Below are 21,529 nucleotides of genomic sequence, written 5' to 3'. Positions count from 1 at the left end.
CTCATCTCACAGCTTTTATGTTGTGTGTGTGCGTGTGTAAGTTGACATATATGATGGTTAATTTTATGTGTCAACTTGACTGTGCCATGGGATGTCCAGTTACTTGTTCAAACATTCTGGGTGTGTCTGTGAGGGTGTTTTTAGATGAGATTAATATTTGACTTGGCAGACTGAATAAAACACTCTCCTCCCTAATGCGGGTGGCTCTCCTCCAATCATTAGTTGAGGGTTTGAACAGAACAAAAAGGCAGACTCTCCTGTGATTAAGAGAGAATTCTTCCCATTTGACTCCTTGAGCTGGGACATCACTATTTTCCTGCTTTTGGATTCCAACTGAAGCACCAGCTTTTCTTGGGTTGCAAGCCTTCTGGCTTTCATACTGAAACTACATCATCAACTCTCTTAAGTCTCCAGCTTGCCAACTGAAGATCTTCAGACTTCTCAGCCTCCATAATTGTGTAAGCCAATTCCTCTCTGTGTCTCTATCTTTATGTCTATAGTTATATGTTCACAGCCTGTTAGTTCTGTTCTGCTAGAGAGCCCTGACTATTACATATGCGGTACCAACAGTGGTCAAATTCATAGAGACAGAAAGTAGAATGGTGGTTGGCAGATGCTAAGAGCAGGGAGAATGGGGAGTTATTGTTCAACAAGTACAGAGTTTCAGTTTTGTAAGATGAAGAAGAGTTCTGTGGATGAATGGTGGTGATGGTAGCATAGTGATGTGAAGTACTTGATTCCCCTGAATTGGATACTTAAAAATGGTTAAGGTGGTAAATTTTACATTATATGCATTTTGCCTCTACTTTGGCCACCTGATGCAAAAAGCCGATTCATTGGAAAAGACCCTGGTGCTGGGAAAGATTGAGGGCAAGAGGAGAAGGGGGCAACAGAGGATGAGATGGCTGGATTGCATTACTGATTCAATGGACATGAGTTAGAGCAAATTCAGGGAGATAGGGAAGGACAGGGAAGCCTGGAGTGCTGTAGTTCATGGGATCACAGAGAGTTGGACACAACTTAGCAACTGAACAACAACAAATATTTTTAATTAAAAAATCTTGAATAACAGTCTTATTTATTTAAACACGCTAAACTTAACTATGATGACAGTAACCAAATGTGATTGTGTAACTGTCGTGTTATTTACCAACCTTATTTTCCACGGTTTATGTTACGAAATCTGGTATTGATGGGAGGAATGGCAGTCATCTCCAGCCTTTGCTAATTTCTTGAGACTTGTTAAAAGGTAGAAAAAAGTACATTAACACTTACTCAAGGCATACTTAATGAGCAGCTGCCAGGTCATGTGCTACGCACTTGGGAGAAAATGCTCAACCAGACAGCCCTCCTGAAGCTTAGGAGGAGTGAAGGAGAGAGGCAATAAAAGGCAAATAGTACTTATATATTGTGATAAGAGAAATGAGACAGAAAATAAAAAATAGAAAAAAGGGAAATAGTTTGATAAAGTGAATGGGGAAGCCTCTCTGAGAAGTAGAATATTAAGCTGAGAACTGAAACTAAGAAAGAAATGGTCATGGAAATAGAAGAGGAAGAGCATTACAGGAAGAGGGGACAGCAAGAATAATGGGTAATAATACCTGAACTACTTAAGAAAAGTGATATTTACATGCAGTTGCTTGTTTAAATGGTGCTGAATGAAGGCAATTTCCATAAACTTACAGAGTAATTAAATAGAAGAGGAGATGTTTTGGCTCTAAGAGGGTGATGGATATTCTGTGAGAACTTGATTCTTTTAAAGGAATATTTTGAGGATAATTTTTTCTTTTACAAAAATTTAAAAATCCCTAAAATAAATGGAATAGTTATTAAAACTTTGACCATTTGTTGATTTTTATCAATTAATTATATTCACTATAAGCTGATCATTTTTAAGAAATAGATAATCTTTTTAAATAGAGAAAATTGGCCTCTAATTTAACTTCCTGATAATGGCACTCCACTCCAGTATTCTTGCCTGAAAAATTCCATGGACACAGGAGCCTGGCGGGCTACAGTCCAAAGGGTCACAAAGAGTCAGACTGAGTGACTAAGCATGCATGCAAACTCATATATGGTGAAACAGATTTGCAACTGTGGTCCTTAGACCAAACTCAGTATTAGAACAACTGATATAATAGGTGTTAAATCAAACAGTGTCTGGCAGAATGGGTTTCTAGAATCCTGGAAAGTGTAGAGCAGGGACACCTGGGCTCACTCTGCTTTCCCTTGCTGGCCTGTGATGATGTAAGAGTGAAGTCAAGGCCCAAAAGAGCCTGACATCAATACTTCTTTACTTGTAAGTAGAGAGGTTGATGGAGAAGGCAAGGGCACCCCACTCCAGCACTCTTGCCTGGAAAATCCCATGGACGGAGGAGCCTGGTAGGCTGTAGTCCGTGGGGTTGCTAAGAGTCGGACACAACTGGGTGACTTCAATTTTACTATTCACTTTCATGTATTGGAGAAGGAAATGGCACCCCACTCCAGTGTTCTTGCCTGGAGAATCCCAGGGACGGGGGAGGCTGGTGGGCTGCCGTCTCTGGGATTGCACAGAGTCGGGCATGACTGAAGCGACTTAGCAGGAGCAGCAGCAGCAGAGAGGTTGATTAAGTTTTTCCTGAATAGGTCTTCAGTGTGATGGAAATCCTGGTGCTGCAAGGGTTGAGCTTTCCACAGTTGACAAACCTGACATCAAATGGACATTGTGCTGGAAGGCTGTTCCCCCACTTAGCAACTTTGAGGGCCAAGGGAAACACCATTTGTGGCCATCTTGCTTCCTCCAAGATTTTTTTCTCCTTTGCTAGTAAGTTAGGAGCTTAACATAGTTTATAATCTACAACCCACCACATTTTCACATCTAGAGGAACTATCAGTTCAGTTCAGTCACTCAGTCATGTCTGACTCTTTGCGACCCCATGGACTGCAGCACGCCAGGCCTCCCTGTCCTTCACCAACTCCCAGAGTTTATTCAGTTCATGTCCACTGAGTCAGTGATGCCATCCAACCATCTCATCCTCTGTTGTCCCCTTCTCCTCCTGCCTTCAATCTTTCCCAGCATCAGTGTCTTTTCAAATGAGTCAGCTCTTTGCATCAGGTGGCCAAAGTATTGGTGTTTCAGCTTCAACATCAGTCCTTCCAACGAACATTCAGGACTGATTTCCTCTAGAATGGACTGGTTGGATCTCCTTGCAGTCCAAGGGACTCTGAAGAGGCTTCTCTAACACCAAGGTTCAAAAGCATCAATTCTTCGGCACTCAGCTTTCTTTATAGTCCAACTTTCACATCCATACATGACTACTGGAAAAACCATAGCCTCGACTAGATGGACCTTTGGTGAATACCAAGGACACCATATCTTTCAGTAAAGCATCTCTGAAAAGACTCCAGGGATAAGAGATGGCATCAGTCAGAACTCTTGAAATTATGAGTGATAGAAAGCTAAGCCAAACTTCATTAAGCAAATATGTCTTTACTCACAGATATTCAAAGGGATGGTTCAAAGTCGGCTGGTGTAGAGTTCAAAGAATATTGCCAGGACACTTTGTTTCTTTTGTCTTAATCATTTGTTTTGCTTTTCTCTGGTTCAGGCAAGTTCTCCGTGAATTACAGCAAACATGGCTCTAAGAGTAGCTGACTGCGTGCAGCTGTGAACACCCACCATGTTAGTAAGGAAGAGTCCCTGCATCCATAGCCAACTCTGGTAAAGTTCTCTGGAGCCAAATCAAGCTGTGAGTCTGAGTCAGACACCCAACCCTCATGCCTGGTGAGGTGGGACTAGGTTATTGACAGTCTCACCAGGTCAGTGAGATGCAGGTACTGAATGGAAAAGGGGTTGCTTCCATTATAGAAAGTGGAAAGGGAACTCTGACAGAGTTTCTCTAATTTAGAGAGAAACTTAGATATTGCTGCTTTGGAGGAAAAGGGATAAAAGAATGTTGTGCCCTTTAATAAGTTTTCAAATATGACCAAAGCTGGCTCAGTGGTAAAGAATCTGCTTGCAATGCAGGAGATGCAGGTTCGATCCCTGGGTCATGAGATCCCCTGGAGGAGGGCATGGCAATCCACTCCAGTATTCTTGCCTGGAGAATCCTATGGACAGAGGAGCCTAGTGGGCTATGGTCCATAGGGTCGCAAAGAGTTGGCCATGACTGAAGCAACTGAGCATGCATGCATACACTTAGTAATCAAGACTTCTAGACTCTCTTTCAAATACTGAATTTATACTTAATATCCATTTAAAATCCTTTACATTATCAAGTTGCCTAATTTCTGAAGATTGGTTAACTCAAGTTGTTAACATTTCCTGAAAACCTATGGCGTGATCTGCTAGACAGTTTATATGTATTATTCAGTCCTCACAGCACCTTATTGAGCACTATTATTTCCATTTAAAACAAGGCTATTGAGGGCCTGAAAGGCTGAGTAATTTGCCCAGTGACACACGACTAGGAGTAATGAAGTGTGATTGCAGACTAGATTCACTGAGTTCCAAAACCAACTCGTCCTATTTCGTATTACTTCCTTGGTTCAACTTATTTGCTCACAAGTGTTTGAGGATTTGAACTGCAGAAGTGTACAGGAGAGAAAAAGCAAGTGTGTTGACAACCCACTGAAAAAGTGTTAATATTCTTGATGTTAAAATTCTTAAGATTAGAACAGTATTTCAAAAAAATATATGAAGGAGAATTAGATAATTCTACTCTTGTAACAGAAATACAGTGGACTTTAAAAGTTATGAGGGCTTCCTGGATGGTGCTAGTGGTAATGAATCTGCCTGCCAATGCAGGAGACGTAAGAAACACATGTTCGATCTCTGGGTTGGGAAGATCCCCTGGAGGAGGAACTGGCAACTCTCTCCAGTGTTCTTGCCTAGAAAATCCCTTGATCAGAGGAGCCTGGCTGGCTACAGTCCATGGGGTCACAAAGAGTCTGGCACAACTTAGCAACTGAGCACTCCTGGTGCTGCTGCTGCTGCTAAGTCGCTTCAGTTGTGTCCAACTCTGTGCGACCCCATAGACGGCAGCCCACCAGGCTCCCCCGTCCCTGGGATTCTCCAGGCAAGAACACTGGAGTGGGTTGCCATTTCCTTCTCCAAACTGAGCACTACTACTACTTAAAAGTTATGAATAAATGTTCATCCTTACTTATTATCAAAAGATAAAAATCAAAATAGCAATGAGATGTTGGTTTTAGGGTACCAAATAGCCCATGATTTCCTTTCATTTTCTTTTATCCCTCCTTCCCACCCTCCCTTCCTTCTTTTCTTTATGATACCCTATATAGGCAAGGGATCATGGAAGCTAAGACTCTTGTACAAATGAATGGGAGTAAACAATTCTTTTATTTTCCCCAAATTTAGCTTTTTAAGATTATTATGAGAAACCAGCAATCCCCCAAGCCCACCTTCCCATTTCTCAGGACTGTTTTCAAATATTTTAGGTGATTCTTCATATTTGTCTTAATATCTCTAATTGTATGCTTGTATTGCTACCTCTTTTTTTTTTCAGAATATCATGCTAATGCAGTCATGTCATAATTTTGGCTAGCTTAATATTCAATGTTTACATCACTATGACTATGGAAATGTCAGTTACAGTTGAGCCACATACTCTACTAAACCTTTCTAGCATATTCTACTTTCCTTGAAATTAATATTTTGTTCTTTTAGCTTTTCACATATTCATCATTAACTCACTGCATTCGAGCCTACTAGTAATCTTTTCCATTTTCATAAGAATATCTAGTGACTCTGATCTTCTTGAAGAAGTCTGCTTGAACCCTGACCTCATCTCATGGAGAACGTAGTCTTTTGATCTGCACAGCTTCCTCCTTTGGTTTCGCTTCACCTTTATTCAGCAATTCTCTTTTCCTATTGTGTGTCACCATGTCCTTTCCCCGAGCTCTCTTTCCTTTCTTGCCTTACTCCCTCTTCTCCAGTGAAAAGGTGCATAGGAAATAAGTCGTTTTTGAGATCTTGCATGTCTGAAAATGTCTCTTCTGTCTTCACTCTAAATTGATAGTTTGGCTGGGTATATAATTCTTGGCAAAAATTATCTTTCAGAATTTTGAAGGTACAGCTTCATTGTCTTCTGGCTTCCACTGCTGCTATGAGGGCAAATTTCTCCCTGGGGGAAATATACTCTATAGCAAATATACTTTTTGCTATAATGTACTCATAAATAAAAAAATACACAGCAAAAACACCATCTATGCATTCAGTATTCAATAAATATCATTTATGCATTCAATAGTCAATACATGTAAAATACTGTTTAACAATGCAAAAGTAAAATAAAAAATTATCTCATTAGCATCTTATTATGTCCTATTAAGAAGGCACCTTGGGTTATATTACCTTCCTGTCTTTTAGGTATGAATTTGGAAGTCTAATATTATTCTGATTCTTTATTCTGTACATAAAGTCTGATTTTCTTTCTGAAAGCTAAAAAGCTTGTTTTTTTTTGTCCCCAACTTAATGATATTTCACAACCAGGTACTTTGGTCTGGATCTTTTTAATCTGGACACTTGTTTCCTTCATTTCTGAGACATGTTCTTGAATTTTGATGATTGAATTATTTCCTTCCCCATTAATTCTGTTTTCACCTTCAGGAATTCCTGAACACTGGAACGTGGACCTCCAGGACTAATCTCTAACTTTGAAATATTTCCTAGTCTTTTTGTTCCTTTTTTCTGGAAAATTTACTCTAACTTTATCTGCTAAACTTTCCATTGACTTCACTTTATTTCTGCCATAAAAATTAGTGTTTACACATGACCAACTTTCTGTCATTTTCTTCTTTGTTTTTCACTTCATAAGTTTTTGTTTATGTCTTTATTTTTCTGTTTTTCAACCTCCTTTGGATTTAATCTATTATTTTTTAAAACTTAAGCTGACAAATTAGCCTATTAATTTTTTAAAAGGAATTTCATTTATTTATGGCTATGCTAGGACTTTGCTGCTGTGCAAGGGCTTTCTTGATGTTCAAGGGCTAATCTTTGTTGTAGTACATGGGCTTCTCACTGCTGTGGCTTCTCTTGTTTTGGAGCAGAGGTTCTAGGGCTCGTGGACTCAGTAGCTGTGGTGCATGGGCTTAGTTGCCCTGTGGCATGAAGAATCTTCCCAGACCAAGTATGAAACCAATGTCCTCTGCATTGGAAGGCAGATTGTTAACCACTGGACCACCAGGAAAGTCCTAGCCTATTACTTTTTAGACTCTCTGCATAGTTTGCCTTTAGGTCCACTTTGCACTATTTATTAGCAGGCATTTTCATTAATGTTCAGTTCCAAGTGTTTTCTAATTTTGTTTCTTTTCTTTGACTCATGAGTATATAGAAGGATATCTGTAATTTTAATTGTCCTAAAATCAATTTCTTACTTGATTGCATTAATATCAAAATAACGTCCTCTATATTTTGATTTTTGTTGACACTAACTTTGTGGCTTAAAAAAAAATTAATTGGAGGATAATTGCTTAACAATGCTGTGTTTGTTTCTGCTGTACAATAATGTGAATCAGTCATAAGTATACATATATCCTCTCCCTCTTGAGCCTTCCTCTCATCTCTTTGTGGCTTTTAATAACCCCCATTTCTGATGTTGCACTTGCTCTTGTGAATAACATGCATTCTCCAACTGATGCTTTTTTATTTTTTTGTATATTCATAAAATTTGTTAATTGTGCTGCTCAAATATTCTATACATTTATTGAGTTCACTTTTAAATTATTGGCTTAAATTTTTTCTTTATAACAATAAAACACTGTATCATGCCTTAAACCCAACCGAGTTTCAAGTAGAAGTCACCATTCTTAAACGGAAAAAAAATAGTTCTACCTAGAATCCAAGACGACAGCTGTGATTTCCTGTCTCCCTTTGCAATTTTTTTCATAGTCTGCCATCTAGCTAACTGTTTTGCCAGTCCTGGCTTTATGATGGAGTCTTCAATCTACTTCCTGCCCTGTTGACGCCCCTATAGCTATGCACACCAAGAATAGTAAATATCCCCAGAGCATCTAGCCCCTTCACTGAGTCCATACCCTCTCAGTCTCTTCTTCCAGCTCAGACTTCTTCTAGTTCTCCTTCCTGTTCTTTGCTGATACCCAAAATTTTAAGAGAACTTCTCCTACTTTTACATAAACTTGCAAATTCACATTAAGTGAAATTTTATTTTATCCAGCATTATTCGGTGTTTTGTAGTGGGAGTTTTTTTTTGTTTGTTTTGTTTTTTTGTTTTTTTGGTCACACTTGGTTTGGGGATCCCAACCAGGGAACAAACCCGGGCCCTGGCAGTGAAACCACTGAGTCCTAACCATTGGACCGCCAGGGAATTCCCTGTGCCGGGCGAGTTTCTGCTAGTGTATCTTTCTTACTTTAATCATCTCTTCCCCCGCCTCTCTTTTCCTGCCAATGTCCCAGTCTGAAAACATTTTATGATTGTAAAAGGGCCGTGCTCTGTTCTCTTTTTCCTTCTTTGCTCTAATTCCCTGCTCAGCTTTTATTCTATTTATTTTAGTTTTTATTCTAGTTGCTTGCAGATGAAGGGAGAGCACTCACAAATTGTTCTACGAAGTGTTGACAAGGATAAAGAGGTGGTAGCAAAAGAGCAACAGAAAGAACTGCTGTCCAGCTTTATAGCTGAAATATGCGGCATGTAGGTGATCTCCTGTAGTTATGACTGAATATGCATCTTCTTGAGCCCCTGCAGATCTGCTAGGTCAGAGCCTCAGGGTAGAGGTGGGGAGTGAAGCTTGAGAGTGGACATTTGAACAAACTGTCCACCTGATCGAGAGGCACACCAACATCTGGGAAGCCCTGATTCCTAGACCAGATGTTGGTCTCGTCCCTTGATTTCTCAGTCAGGTATGCAGTAAGAAGAGATAAAGTGACCTTTTTCTAATTGGACACAGCATGGATGTATTATTAATTTGCACTGTCCGCCCAATTACAGTAATGTGGCAGGCAAGAAATATTCCTCCCAGACTCTGGAACATGTTTAACAGGAAATATCAGATGTTGGCAGTGTGTTTTATCAAGAGTACCAGTTATTTTAGAGAGAAGTTACCTAGAGGTTATGATGGACATCTCTTAAAATGAAACAGCTCTGGTTCATCTCTTATATATTAAACATTTCCAAGGTCTCTGCTCTCCCATTCAGCTTCACAGCCACCAGTAGGGGTTCCTCGTTTCAAGTAGAGATTTTATCCTTTCACTGCTACATAGCTGGAACTTCATGGTTCTTGTCTTATTCAATTCACGGTCCATGTCACTGCTTAAAATATGATCAAATAGGATCAGTTGGGTCATTGAGTGTTGACTCAATTTGCCTATAAGGTGAAGTCCAACTTCTTCATTTAAGATTATCTAGCCATTCAAGGTTCTTCACTCTACAATGTTTCTCTCTGACAATACCTTCCCACTCTTCAAAGACATGTGTGACTCTCTCACCTGGCTGGTCTCATTGTCTGCATCAATGAATCACGCTGGTCAGGACTCTAAGCTTCTACTCATGCTGTCTACTACTCTTCTTTGTTTACCCAAATCTAAACTAAACTTCAAATTGAAACTCAGATGCCACCTTTTCTCCGGTTCAGTTATCTCCTTCTCAGATTGCAGATCTGTCACTCCAAAAAGTCTTTACCCTTTTTCGGTTTCTCAGAGGTTAGTGTGCAAAGTCTTTGCCCTCGCATACAACATAGCCCCAGTTCTCTCTTTCTGGTCTCATATCTACAAACTACTTTATGCACTTGATCCCTAGACACAGTGACTCACTTTCTGATTCTCAGTCATGCCACGTTATTTTTAGCTTTCTGTACCTTTGTACCTGTTCTTCCTTCTGCCAGATATGACCCGATGACCTGCCCTTTTCTCAGCTGGAAAGATTCTTGCATATCCTTTAAGAAGCACTTCCAACAATATCTTCTCTGAAATCTCCCTGACCTCTGCCAGGGGAAGCACTTTGCCCCAGAGTACTTTGAGTCTAAATATCCTAAACGTTGTGTTGTAATTCTTTATTTGTACGTTTGTCTTCTATACTTGATGTAAGCCCATTGCTACACAGAACCTGGCAGGATACTGTTTATGCAATAGTTGCTCAGTAAATGTTGCTGAATGAATGAACACTGTAACCTGTATTGATTTCCCCAGTGTGATAACTTTAAGAACTCTTTCTGCTTATACCAATCAAATTGCTAAATTACCTTAGATTATTCTTCAAGTGGTTTGAAGCATGTTTTGGATTCCAGCAAGATTAAACAGAAATGCCCCGACCAAGGTACTTAATTTTTCTAGCCTCAGTTTCTTCATCTGTAAAATGGGGGATAATAATAATAATAAAGTGTTACTGTATGAAATGAGATAATGCATTAAAATATTTAGCACAATGCCTGACATATAGGATGCACTCAAAGTGGGAGAAGTATTTCATAAACTGTTACATTCTACATCTATGTCATTCTCCCCTAGCAGTCTGAAGGGTTGTCGTTGGTATGAAGTTGGTATGAGAACATATATGTGTAACCACGTTGTAATGCACTATGCAAACATAATTACTTTCTTTTCACTGTCTCCCCAGCTACGTTGGAAGCCTGTTTCAGCCTGAACATGTTAAGTCCAGTCCTCAGCAAGGTGCACAGTCTCACCCAGCTCAACTTGTTTCCTTTTTCATTAAAAAATATTCATTTAGCTGAACCTGGTCTTCACTGTATCATGCCGGATCTTTGGTCTTCACTGTGGCATGGGGAATCTTTAGCTGGGGCATGCAAACTCTTAGATGTGGCAAAGAGAATCCAGTTCGCTGACCAGGGACCAAATTCAGGCCCCCAGCATTGGGAGCTCAGACTCTTAGCCACTGGACCCCTAGGGAAGTTCCCTCAGCTTTTTTCTTGTTAAGTCTCCTACCCACTTTCTTCTCAGCACCCATCACAGTATCACACATAAGGTAGGTGTTCAGTATAATTTAAAGATGGTAACAGCTCTCAAATTAGCAAGGCCTTTAGCTCAAAGTGAAGTCTTCTGCATTCTTTTTGTCTGCTGTTTGTTCGGTGTGACAATGTAAATGTTTTGCCTTGCTCAATGCACTCCTGATGTTTTGGAGATGTGGTATATTAGTTATATTAGCCTGAGTTTGTTTTGTGGTAGTACCACATCCCCTTTTGGCATGTATGACAGAGAGGCAGCCTTAGCCAGTGTCATACTTTCTTCTCTTACTAAAGACATAGATTATGCTTATGTAACTCTTGCACCAGTCCATCCTAAAAGAAATCAGTCCTGAATGTTCATTGGAAGGACTGATGTTGAAGCTGAAACTCCAATACTTTGGCCACTTGATGCAAAGAGCTGACTCGTTTGAAAAGATCCTGATGCTGGGAAAGATTGAAGGTGAGAGGAGAAGGGAACGACAGAGGATGAGATGGTTGGATGGCATCACCGACTCAATGAATATGAGTTTGAGTAAACTCCAGAAGTTGGTGATGGACAGGGAGGCCTAGTGTGCTGCAGTCCGTGCGGTTGCAAAGAGTTGGACATGACTGAGCAACTGAACTGAACTGAACTGAACTCTTGCATGGGAGAACAACCCAAAAAGTGTTTGATTTGGGTCCTTACTGACATTTTGGCCAGTGTATCGCCAAGATGTGAGTTTTCTGTTTACAGTTTATTAAGGTGTGGTAATAAAACATGCCCACTCCAGTATCCTTGTCTGGAAAATCCCATGGACAGAGGAGCCTGGTGGGCTGCAGTCCATGGGGTCACAAAGAGTCGCGCAAGACTGAGCAACTAACACTAATAAAACATGCGGGGTGGGGGGAGGATTAGGCTTTCAGGTACTGATTGAATACACAGGTATGGTTACAACAAATCCAGATAGGTGTACCCACAATCTCCAGAAGACCTACGCAATTCTGGAAAGGTTTTGAAGCAGTGTACTGGAAAGCTATGGTTTTGCCAGTAGTTATGTATGGATGTGACAGTTGGACCATAAAGAAGGCTGAAGAATTGATGCTTTTGAAGGCGGTGCTGAAGAGCTGAAGACACTTGAGGGTCCCCTGGACTGCAAAGAGATCCGACCAGTTAATCCTAAACGAAATCAACCCTGAATATTCATTGAAAGGACTGACGCTGAAGCTGAAGCTCCAATACTTTGGCCACCTGATGCGAAGAGCAGGCTCATGAGAAAAGACCCCGATGCTAGGAAAGATTGAGGCCAGGAGGAGAGGGGACGACAGAGAACGAGATGGTTGGATGGCATCACCGACTGACTCAATGGACGTAAGTCTGAGCAAGCTCCTGGAGACGGTGAAGGACAGGGAGGCCTGGCGTGCTGCAGTCCATGGGGTCACAGGGAAAACGAAATACACGAAGACCGGGCCATTAACCAAGAAAGGGTGACACCATCAAAGGCTCCTCACACCCTTCAGCATCTCCTGAAGTCCCCGAGCACTGACGGGACCGTATGGAGCCGCCGGAGGCCTGTACGGGGAGTTCGGGGACGCGCCGCAGGTGAGTGCGAGGCGCGCCCCGGGGTCACTGCCGGCACGCGCTCCTCCCCGCCGGCCCCGGGCACGGCTCCAGGCGGCGAGGACCTGCAGCCCAGCGGGCCCAGGGCCGCCCGGGCCGCCCGGGCCGGCCGAGCCGGGCGCGCCGGGGGAAGGAGTTTCCGGCGGACTCCGCGCGCCGCCGCTTCCTGTCCCCCTCGTCGCGCCGCCTCACGCCGCCCGTCCCGGATCCCCCGTCGTGGCGCTCGGCTACGACCCCCATGCAGTCGCGGCTCCTGCTTCTCGGGCCGCCTGGCGGCCCTCCGGCCGCGCGGCGCCTGCGGCTGCTCCTGAGGCAGGTGGTGCGGCGCCAGCCGCCGCACTCGGATGCCAGGCTTGTGCACGCCGGGGCGGGGGCCGGCTCAGGTAACCCCGGGGCGCCCCGCGGCCGCGCTCGCCCCACGCGTGCCCTCCGCGCCTCCGCGCCCCCTCACTCCCCGCGGCTTCCTTGGGAAGGAGCGCGGCGCCGGGAGCTCTAGTCTCCGCCGCTTTCTGCTGGGTAGCGCGGGGCCAGGCGTTTGCAGTCTCTGAGCCTCCTTCTGTGATGTGAGGGGCCTGGCTTTAGGTTCCTGATGGTCTGAAATGATGCTTTTTCCTGACCCCAGTGGTTCCTTCACCATCCCACCCCGGGATTCTGACTTAGAATACTGTACACGCAGGGGTTCATGCAGCTGCCCTCAGAGGCTGCGGAAAGCTGGACCTGACCTTGCTCTCCAAGTCCCCAGGACCTGGATGGAAGTCAGTCCGTGCCACGTTCCAGCCAGGGCTGGCGGCCGCTGACAAGTGTACGTTCTCGCCAGGGATCCCCTTCGTTCTGTTTTAAACTTATCCGTGAGCCTTTCTGTCAAAGTTCTGCTTGGAAGTTTTCTTTTGTCCCAGTTCACGATGTCCTAGAACCCAAACCCCAACTTGATTTAGTTTAAACCCCTGAGGTCATGGAGACCTAGAAAGGAAAAGTGACTTCCTGCAGATCACACAGCTAACCCTTAGCAGTGAAAAGCGCGAGTCCTAATCACTGGACCACCAGCGAATTCCCTGCTCAGATTTCTAAGCAAAGTATTTCCTGGCTCTGCCGGGGCTGGTTTTAGGGACTCTGTGTTTGTGCTGGAGTTAGAGCCTTTGTGCTGGTTAAGGAAAGGGATGTATGTTGTTGCTTCACTTGAATGACAGAGTGATTCTAGGCAAGATATTCAGCGTCGTTGCTAAGAATAAGGGAGATTTTCTCTATGAAATTGCTGGTTTCTGTTTCTCTTGCACGCTACTCCCCCCACCCAGCAATAATTTTCCTTGTCAGAAATGAGGGAGATTAAGACCTATCCATTTCATTCATTTCATTGAACAAATGCTTTTTTTTTTTCCTTTTTCCTGTACAGAGTTTTATTTCAGATTTTGCCCCTTTATCAATTATTATGTTTCTAGGGTGGTTTTTTTTTTTTTTTTTCATTCTTTGAGCTGTTTGCTTCTCCTTTGCCTTCAGTTCAGTTCAGTTCAGTTCAGTTGCTCAGTCGTGTCGGACTCTTTGTGACCCCATGAATCACAGCGCTCCAGGCCTTTGCCTTAGCAGAGGTCAAGGTACAAGTATAGCATAATCTATAACTCAAGCTTTAAAATGAATCAGCCTGGGTTGGGGCCCATTTCTGCGCTGTGTGTGTGTGTGTGTGTGTATGGGGATTTGAGAGTAGGTTTCCTAATTTTGTGTCCCAGTTTTCTTAACTGTAAAATGAGGATAAGGAAAGTATATTAGATAGGGTTGTTGTGAGGATTTAATTAGTTATTAGGATCCCTGACATATATTAATGTTCAAAGTTGGCTTCTTTATTATTTTTAGCATATTTTCAGCTATGTGAGATTTATTCTGTTTTCTTGGCTTTAGAAGAAGTGAAAACAGTTGCTTTTAGGTTTAAACTGTGAGAACTATCTAGGTAGGCTGTTGCCTGTGTGTGTGCTGAATTGCTAAGTCGTGTCTGACTCTTTTTGGCCCATGGACTGTAGCCCAGCAGGCTCCTCTGTCCATGGGATTTTCCAGGCAAGAATACTGGAGTGGGTTCCCATTTCGTCCTCCAGGGGGACCTTAGCAGGGTTAAATCATGTGAACTTTAAAAAATAATTGTTCTTTGTATATGAATAATGCATGTTGATTATAAAAACATTTAGACATGTCCTCAAAATGTGTATTATGTTGAGCAAATCAGAGTACAAGCTTTGCTGCAAATGTGAGACTCATGTACACATTACTCATGACATACTCACTACTTAGACTCAGTCACTTAGCATCATGACACAAAGAGTAAGTTATGTTAACCCCACTTGCCTTGCTACCACAAAGACTCTTAAGGTTGAAGATATGAGGACTGAGGATAAATGTACCTGGAGACTCACCAGAGATCTGGACTCAAGTAAAAACAGGCAGCAAGCTCTGGGCTTCCCTAGGATGTAACACTGGCCATCAAGGTTGAAGTGTCCCCTTTTGAACCAGACGTCACACATGGACAACTGTAAACCACAAATAGCAGTGTGCCGTAATGAATTACAGTTTAGATTGGGAAGATGTGCTCATCTGCACTCAGCCATGTGACTGGTAACTCATCTCTCTGCCAGTAATTGACATTGCTTCCTAGTAGTTTGGAAAAAGAACAACACGGTACATAAACAATAGATATAAATTATATACTATTTTTATCTCTCCTAGGCTGTATGTATGTCTTATTTATTTTTGTATTCCTTTTTGTGCCTGTCAACTTGTTGTACCTAATAAGCATTCAGTGTCTTATTATGTTCCAGTTCATACAGAGAGGGAGCAGGAGTGACTGGAATTTGCTGTGTTGGCCTTTAAGATAGGAGCTTTATAAAGCCTGAGAAGCAGAGGGAAGAGAGGGTCATTTTGTTAAAAAAAAAAAAAAAATCCCAAACCCACCGCTTTTTATCCTTTGTCTAAACATCCATAATTTGTAAATTCTGCATATCTCTTTACACTTCAGTTAGTTGCATTGTCTCTTGGTTTTAGAACAAAGGTTAACAAGGAGGTTAGCTGCTGCAGAGTTCTTTTGTTGTTGTTGTTTTGGCCAGCTAAGTTGCTTGTGGTATCTTAGTTCCCTGAGCTGTGGTTGAACTCGGGCCCTCGGGAGTGAGAGAACAGAGTCTTAACCACTGGACTGCCAGGGAATTCCCTGCAGAATTCCCTAAGAATTTTCAATAAAGATTATTGTAGTGTTTCCTCAGGAGGAGACAGATTAGTTCAGTAGGACTCTCATGTCAAACAGGCACAGGTCTATCATGGATCAAGTGATAATATGGAAACATAACTCTGTAAATCCACTTTGACATGTTGAGCACCGTCCTTTTATACCATTATTATTAAAGGGTTTCACTACTTTATGACTTTTGTGTATAAGTTTTTTAATAGAAGTATTTAAAAATTCTGTATAAGAAATCTATGTTCGTTGTAAGTAAAATACAGATAAGTCCTCTAAAATGGACTCTTTCCATGCAGATTCATGATTGTCTTTTTTTGTGTTAATGTTATCAGGTTTTGTAAAGTGAAGTGAAGTCACTCAGTCGTGTCTGACTCTTTGCGACCCCATGGACTGTAGTCTACCAGGCTCCTCAGTCCATGGAATTCTCCATGAATACTGGAGTGGGTTGCCATTTCCTTCTCCAGGGGATCTTCCTGACCCAGGGATTGAACCCTGGTCTCCTGCATTGTAGGCAGATGCTTTACCATCTGAGCTACCAGGGAAGCCCAGGTTTTGTAAAATAATATGTATATTATTATGTATATGAATACAAATTTCTTTTTAAAAAATTGAATCACATATGTTTTATAATTTATTCTCAGCTATTATTGTTAACATTAATATGGTGATAAATTTTGCTCTATATGGTTATTTTAAATAAGTATTAAATTCATGTATTTATCCATATAATTTTACCAGTTTCCCATTCTTAGACATTCAGGTTATCTATTTTTAAATATATAAATGGTGTAATAAACATCCATCCGTATATATCTTTGTGATTTTAAGATTATATGCTTAGTTTATAATAGAATTAATGACTTTGGGGAAGGGAAGTGTAGAACCCCTGCTTCAATTCAGAAATATAGTGTAAAGGGAAAAACCTATATGTGTGTGTGCAAGTCTTAGCTCTCTATTTACTAGGCATTGAACTTTGGAGAAATTATTAACCACTTTGCACCTGAGGACAGTGAATTTTATGTATTAAAGAATTTAGCAATAAAATCTCAGGACAATTGTAAGCTAATAAGTTGCTAGGAAAGCAATTTATTTGGAACACAGAGACTAACCTGGAAACTGCTGATAAATTTGGTTTTCTCTTGGGTCTAAGTTTTGTATTAAAAAAAAAAAATGATGACACTTACATGGTTCTTAACTGAGGTAATTCCCCTTCCCGAGGGGGCATTCGGCAATGCCTGAATGCATTTTTTAGTTGTCCTCACCAAGAGAAAGGGAGTGCTACTTGTATCTAATGGGTAGAAGCCCTTGAATCTGCTAAACATTCTACCATTCTACAGGACATCCCCTCACAATAAAGAATCATCTGGCCCAATAAATCAGTCTGTTGAGAAACCTTGCTGTTGAGAAACCTAGAACTAAGCCAACTTCTTTGGTTGGTTTAGTTCAAAGTTGCAGGTCATTGAATTGTGAGTCTGTGTCAGAGTTGAATGTCCTAAGGTGTGTATATTAATTAACTTGATTCATAGTCTACAATTTGGCAGGCAAGAAGCATTGCATCTCCCATTTTAGAAGAAGGGCTGCCCATGGATGTGCCTGAAATATGTAACTAAGAAAAGCATTTTTGAGATAGATAAAGATCTTGGCACTAGAACAGCTTTGAAATATCTGAAGACAATACCCTCAATTCTCCTGGGTTGGCCGAAAATTAAATAAAAACTATCAGTCATACAAAAAATGTAAAGACTTACTAGAAACTATCAAATAAACTTCTGGCAAAGCTATATACTACAACGTTTGTTGATTAAAAATTGAAGAAAGAGCAAAATCTTTTCAATATTCAGTCCACACTGATAGCCACAAAGGAAAACAGAGGACAGAGGATAGAGGATATAATTGGTGAAATTCTCTATGGACAAAAGAGTAATTGACAAATCAAATCTTTACTATAAAATAGTACTTTAAATAAAAAAATTTAAAAATGCTCTATAAAACTTGATCAAGAAGTCCTTTTTGCTTAATTTTATCAAGCTAGTCACTTGATGAAAATTTATGACTGTTAGTATTATTTTGATTGGAATGTTTGTTCTCAGAATATCCTCAGGGTCAGAATGCCCTGTATCCCTCTCTGAGTGTGTATCTTCTTTGTGAAGTAGGAATAGTGACACTTGCCCCACCTGCCTTTACTATATAACATTGGTTGCATTAGTTAGCAGTCATGAGGTTTTCAGTGACAGAAATATGTACAGAAAAATGTGTCATTGGTTCACACAGATGAGCAGTCCAGTGACTTCAGCCTTGGCTAGATGCAGGATGTCAGAATATCTTTAGGGCTTGGGCTCTCTGCCTTTCCCCTTGGTTCCGCCACTCTCTACTCTTCCTTTGCTGGATCTGATTTTTTGCTGTATTGGTTTCAGTGTCTGGCAGGCTTTCCTAAGGTGGTAGCAGTGATAGCCTTACTGACAGGCCTAGATTTTGACTGTCCTTACAGCTCACAATGTGAGAAGTTCAGTTCATGAATCACAGCACGCCAGGCCTCTCTGTCCATCACCAACTCCCGGAGTTCACTCAAACTCATGTCCATCGAGTCGGTGATGCCATCCAGTCATCTCATCCTCTGCCGTTCCCTTCTCCTCCTGCCCCCAATCCCTCCCAGCATCAGAGTCTTTTCCAATGAGTCAACTCTTCGCATGAGGTGGCCAAAGTACTGGAGTTTCAGCTTCAGCATCGGCCCTTCCAAAGAACACCCAGGACTGATCTCCTTTAGAATGGACTGGTTGGATCTCCTTGCAGTCCAAGGGACTCTCAAGAGTCTTCTCCAACACCACAGTTCAAAAACATCAATTCTTCGGCACTCAGCCTTCTTCACAGTCCAACTCTCACATCCATGCATGACCACAGGAAAACCATAGCCTTGACTAGATGGACCTTTGTTGGCAAAGTAATGTCTCTGCTTTTCACTATGCTATCTAGGTTGGTCATAACTTTCCTTCCAAGGAGTAAGCGTCTTTTAATTTCATGGCTGCAGTCACCATCTGCAGTGATTTTGGAGCCCAAAAACGTAAAGTCTGACACCGTTTCCACTGTTTCCCCATCTATTTCCCATGAAGTGATGGGACCGGATGCCATGATCTTCGTTTTCTGAATGTTGAGCTTTAAGCCAACTTTTTCACTCTCTTCTTTCACTTTCATCAAGAGGGTCTTTAGTTCCTCTTCAATTTGTGCCATAAGGGTGGTGTCATCTGCATATCTGAGGTTATTGATATTTCTCCTGACAATCTTAATTCCAGCTTGTGCTCCTTCCAGCCCAGCGTTTCTCATGATGTACTCTGCATATAAGTTAAATAAGCAGGGTGACAATATACAGCCTTGACATACTCCTTTTTCTATTTGGAACCAGTCTGTTGTTCCATGTCCGGTTCTAACTGTTACTTCCTGACCTGCATTTAGGTTTCTCAAGAGGCAGGTCAGGTGGTCTGGTATTCCTATCTCTTTCAGAATTATCCACAGTTTATTGTGATCCACACAGTCAAAGGCTTGTGAGAAGAAGAGAGGACACCTTTTCTTGTGAGCTCCAACAAAAGTCCTGGTGAGAACTTTCACAGGCCAGCCTTGGATCATAGGCCCACCGGTAAAACAACCACTGTGGTCAGAGAGTGGCATGTTCTGACAGGGATTAGGCAGGGTGCTCATTTCTGGGCATTTGGGTGCAGGGGTAAAGGTTGGGCTGAACTCTACCCGAAACAAATGGGGCTTATTCTCCACTGGAGAGAGGGAGTCTGTTGTCAAAAGAGGGAAGAATATTGGGCATGTAAAACAAAACAGCTGTCCACTCAAAGTTGAGTGAGTAATGTCCAAACATATTTGTCCAAGAGTAAGTGTAATGGAGAAGGAAACGGCAACCCACTCCAGGGTTCTTGCCTGGAGAACCCCATGGACAGAGGAGCCTGGCGGGCTACAGTCCATGGGGTTGCAAAGAGTCGGACACGACTGAAGTGACTCAGCACAAGTGTAATGTAAAAGATACTATTAATTGTTTTTGTGAATATAGAAATTATTTTCCTGTAAACTTTTGGGAAATCCCTTTACATTAGGATCATTACAAGTGATACAATCAGGCCTTGTTACTTTAAAAATGGCCTTAAATTTGATTTAGTTTGGAAGATTTTAACTATGAGATTGTTTTCAGAGTTTTTAATTTTCAGTCCATGTTTTTTCCATGTTTAAATAAAATATATAACTTAATTTATTGGTAGCAGTAGTTATGTGACAGTTTGTGTACTGTATGGAGATTTAGGTTAATCTGTTATGAGTTATGCGTGCTTATAGTTACAGTACAGTTCGGTTGCTCGGTCGTGTCTGACTCTTTGCGACCCCATGGACTGTTACACTCCAGGCTTCCCTGTCCATCACCAACTCCCGAGCTTACTCAAACTCATGCCCATCTAGTCAGTGATGCCATCCAACTATCTCATCTTCTGTCGTTCCCTTCTCCTCCTGTCTTGAGTCTTTCCCAGCATCTGGGTCTTTTCCAATGAGTCAGTTCTCACTGAAAGCTCAGTGCTTACATTTTTGCATTATTTGTAATAACAAATGTAATAAATGTTAAGCAGCGTATTCTATAACAATTTGTATTTTCTGTTAACTCATTCTTAGTTATTTTAACAATTTCCATTATGAGTATTTTATTAACTCAAATCTTTATTAACAAATAATTGCACTTAACCAAAATGTTTTTGTGGTTTGTTTGAAGAGAGGCATGCATTGGTGTCTTTTGCTTATGTTGTATTACCTGTTGTGTAAGTATCATCAATCTCTTTTAGATTAATACTTATAGTACTTCGCGTGTATGGATCCTTTACAAATAAATGACTTGATTTTTTTTTTACATTTTTTGCTCAGTTTATTATATTTTTAATTACTTGATTTCTGAGCACGATAGAAAATGGGCTATTCTCAAAGAATGCAGAAAACGGGGGGCTTGAAACAATACCTAATTAAGAAAAACAGTATTTGACTAAAAACTATTGGGTTGGCCATAAGTCCATTTGAGTTTTTCCATAAGACATTATGGAATAACCTGAAGGAACTTCTGGTCCAACCCAATATAATCATTCATTTACATATTCATTTATTGAATACCTGCTTGGTTTGAGGTATTATTTTTGGCACTGGGGATACAAAATAATTAAAACATAGACTTTGCTGATAAAATGCTATAGTCTTATAGACTGAACAGTGATCTTCAAATGTTCTTCTCACTTAGTTCTTAGATTTTACAAATATATATCCCTATGTACATTTTTCGGAGAGGGCAATGGCACCCCACTCCAGTACTCTTGCCTGGAAAATCCCATGGACAGAGGAGCCTGGTAGGCTGCAGTCCATGGGGTTGCTAGAGTCGGACACGACTGAGCAATTTCCCTTTCACTTTTCACTTTCATGCATTGGAGAAGGAAATGGCAACCCACTCCAGTGTTCTTGCCTGGAGAATCCCAGGGACGGGGGAGCCTGGTGGGCTGCCGTCTATGGGGTCGCACAGAGTTGGACATGACTGAAGCGACTTAGCAGCATGTACATTTTTAGGTTGATATCTAGAAATTTGCCTGATAAGTATAAATAGTTGAAGAGCATGTTGTCTCCATTGTATTGTAAATATTGACATTTAAAACCAAAAATTGTTACAACACTCTTTAAAATGTATTTTTAAAATGTGTAGTCTGAAAGAAAGAAAGCACAACCTAAAAGCTGAGAGTTTTATTTGGTGGATTTTCTGAGGACTTCAAGGCCAGGACACTGCATCGAAG

At 41.3% G+C, this 21,529-nt stretch overlaps 1 protein-coding gene and 1 long non-coding RNA gene across 5 annotated transcripts in view; both read left to right on the top strand.

Moving 5' to 3' along the window:
• The first annotated feature begins 235 nt into the window (after positions 1–235).
• On the top strand, positions 236–10,679 carry LOC113902094. Its single transcript, XR_003513669.1, has 3 exons — positions 236–458; positions 3,588–3,728; positions 10,572–10,679. It is a non-coding gene; the product is annotated as an uncharacterized LOC113902094 (long non-coding RNA).
• Positions 10,680–12,688: 2,009 nt separating this feature from the next.
• The window catches only part of VWA8 (von Willebrand factor A domain containing 8), a 401,096-nt gene continuing 392,255 nt past the window's right edge, over positions 12,689–21,529 (top strand). For 2 of the 4 annotated variants that reach the window (XM_027557142.1, XM_027557144.1), the window contains exon 1: positions 12,690–12,897. In XM_027557142.1, the coding sequence (XP_027412943.1) occupies positions 12,753–12,897 (145 nt within the window). In that variant the 5' untranslated portion in view covers positions 12,690–12,752. Of the gene's footprint in view, positions 12,898–21,529 lie in introns of all 4 variants that reach the window. The other 2 variants (XM_027557143.1, XM_027557141.1) reach the window with 2 other exon arrangements.

This window comes from Bos indicus x Bos taurus, chromosome 12, assembly GCF_003369695.1.
Source record: "Bos indicus x Bos taurus breed Angus x Brahman F1 hybrid chromosome 12, Bos_hybrid_MaternalHap_v2.0, whole genome shotgun sequence".
Taxonomy (NCBI): Eukaryota; Metazoa; Chordata; class Mammalia; order Artiodactyla; family Bovidae; genus Bos; species Bos indicus x Bos taurus.
This window is presented reverse-complemented; position numbering and strand designations above follow the sequence as displayed.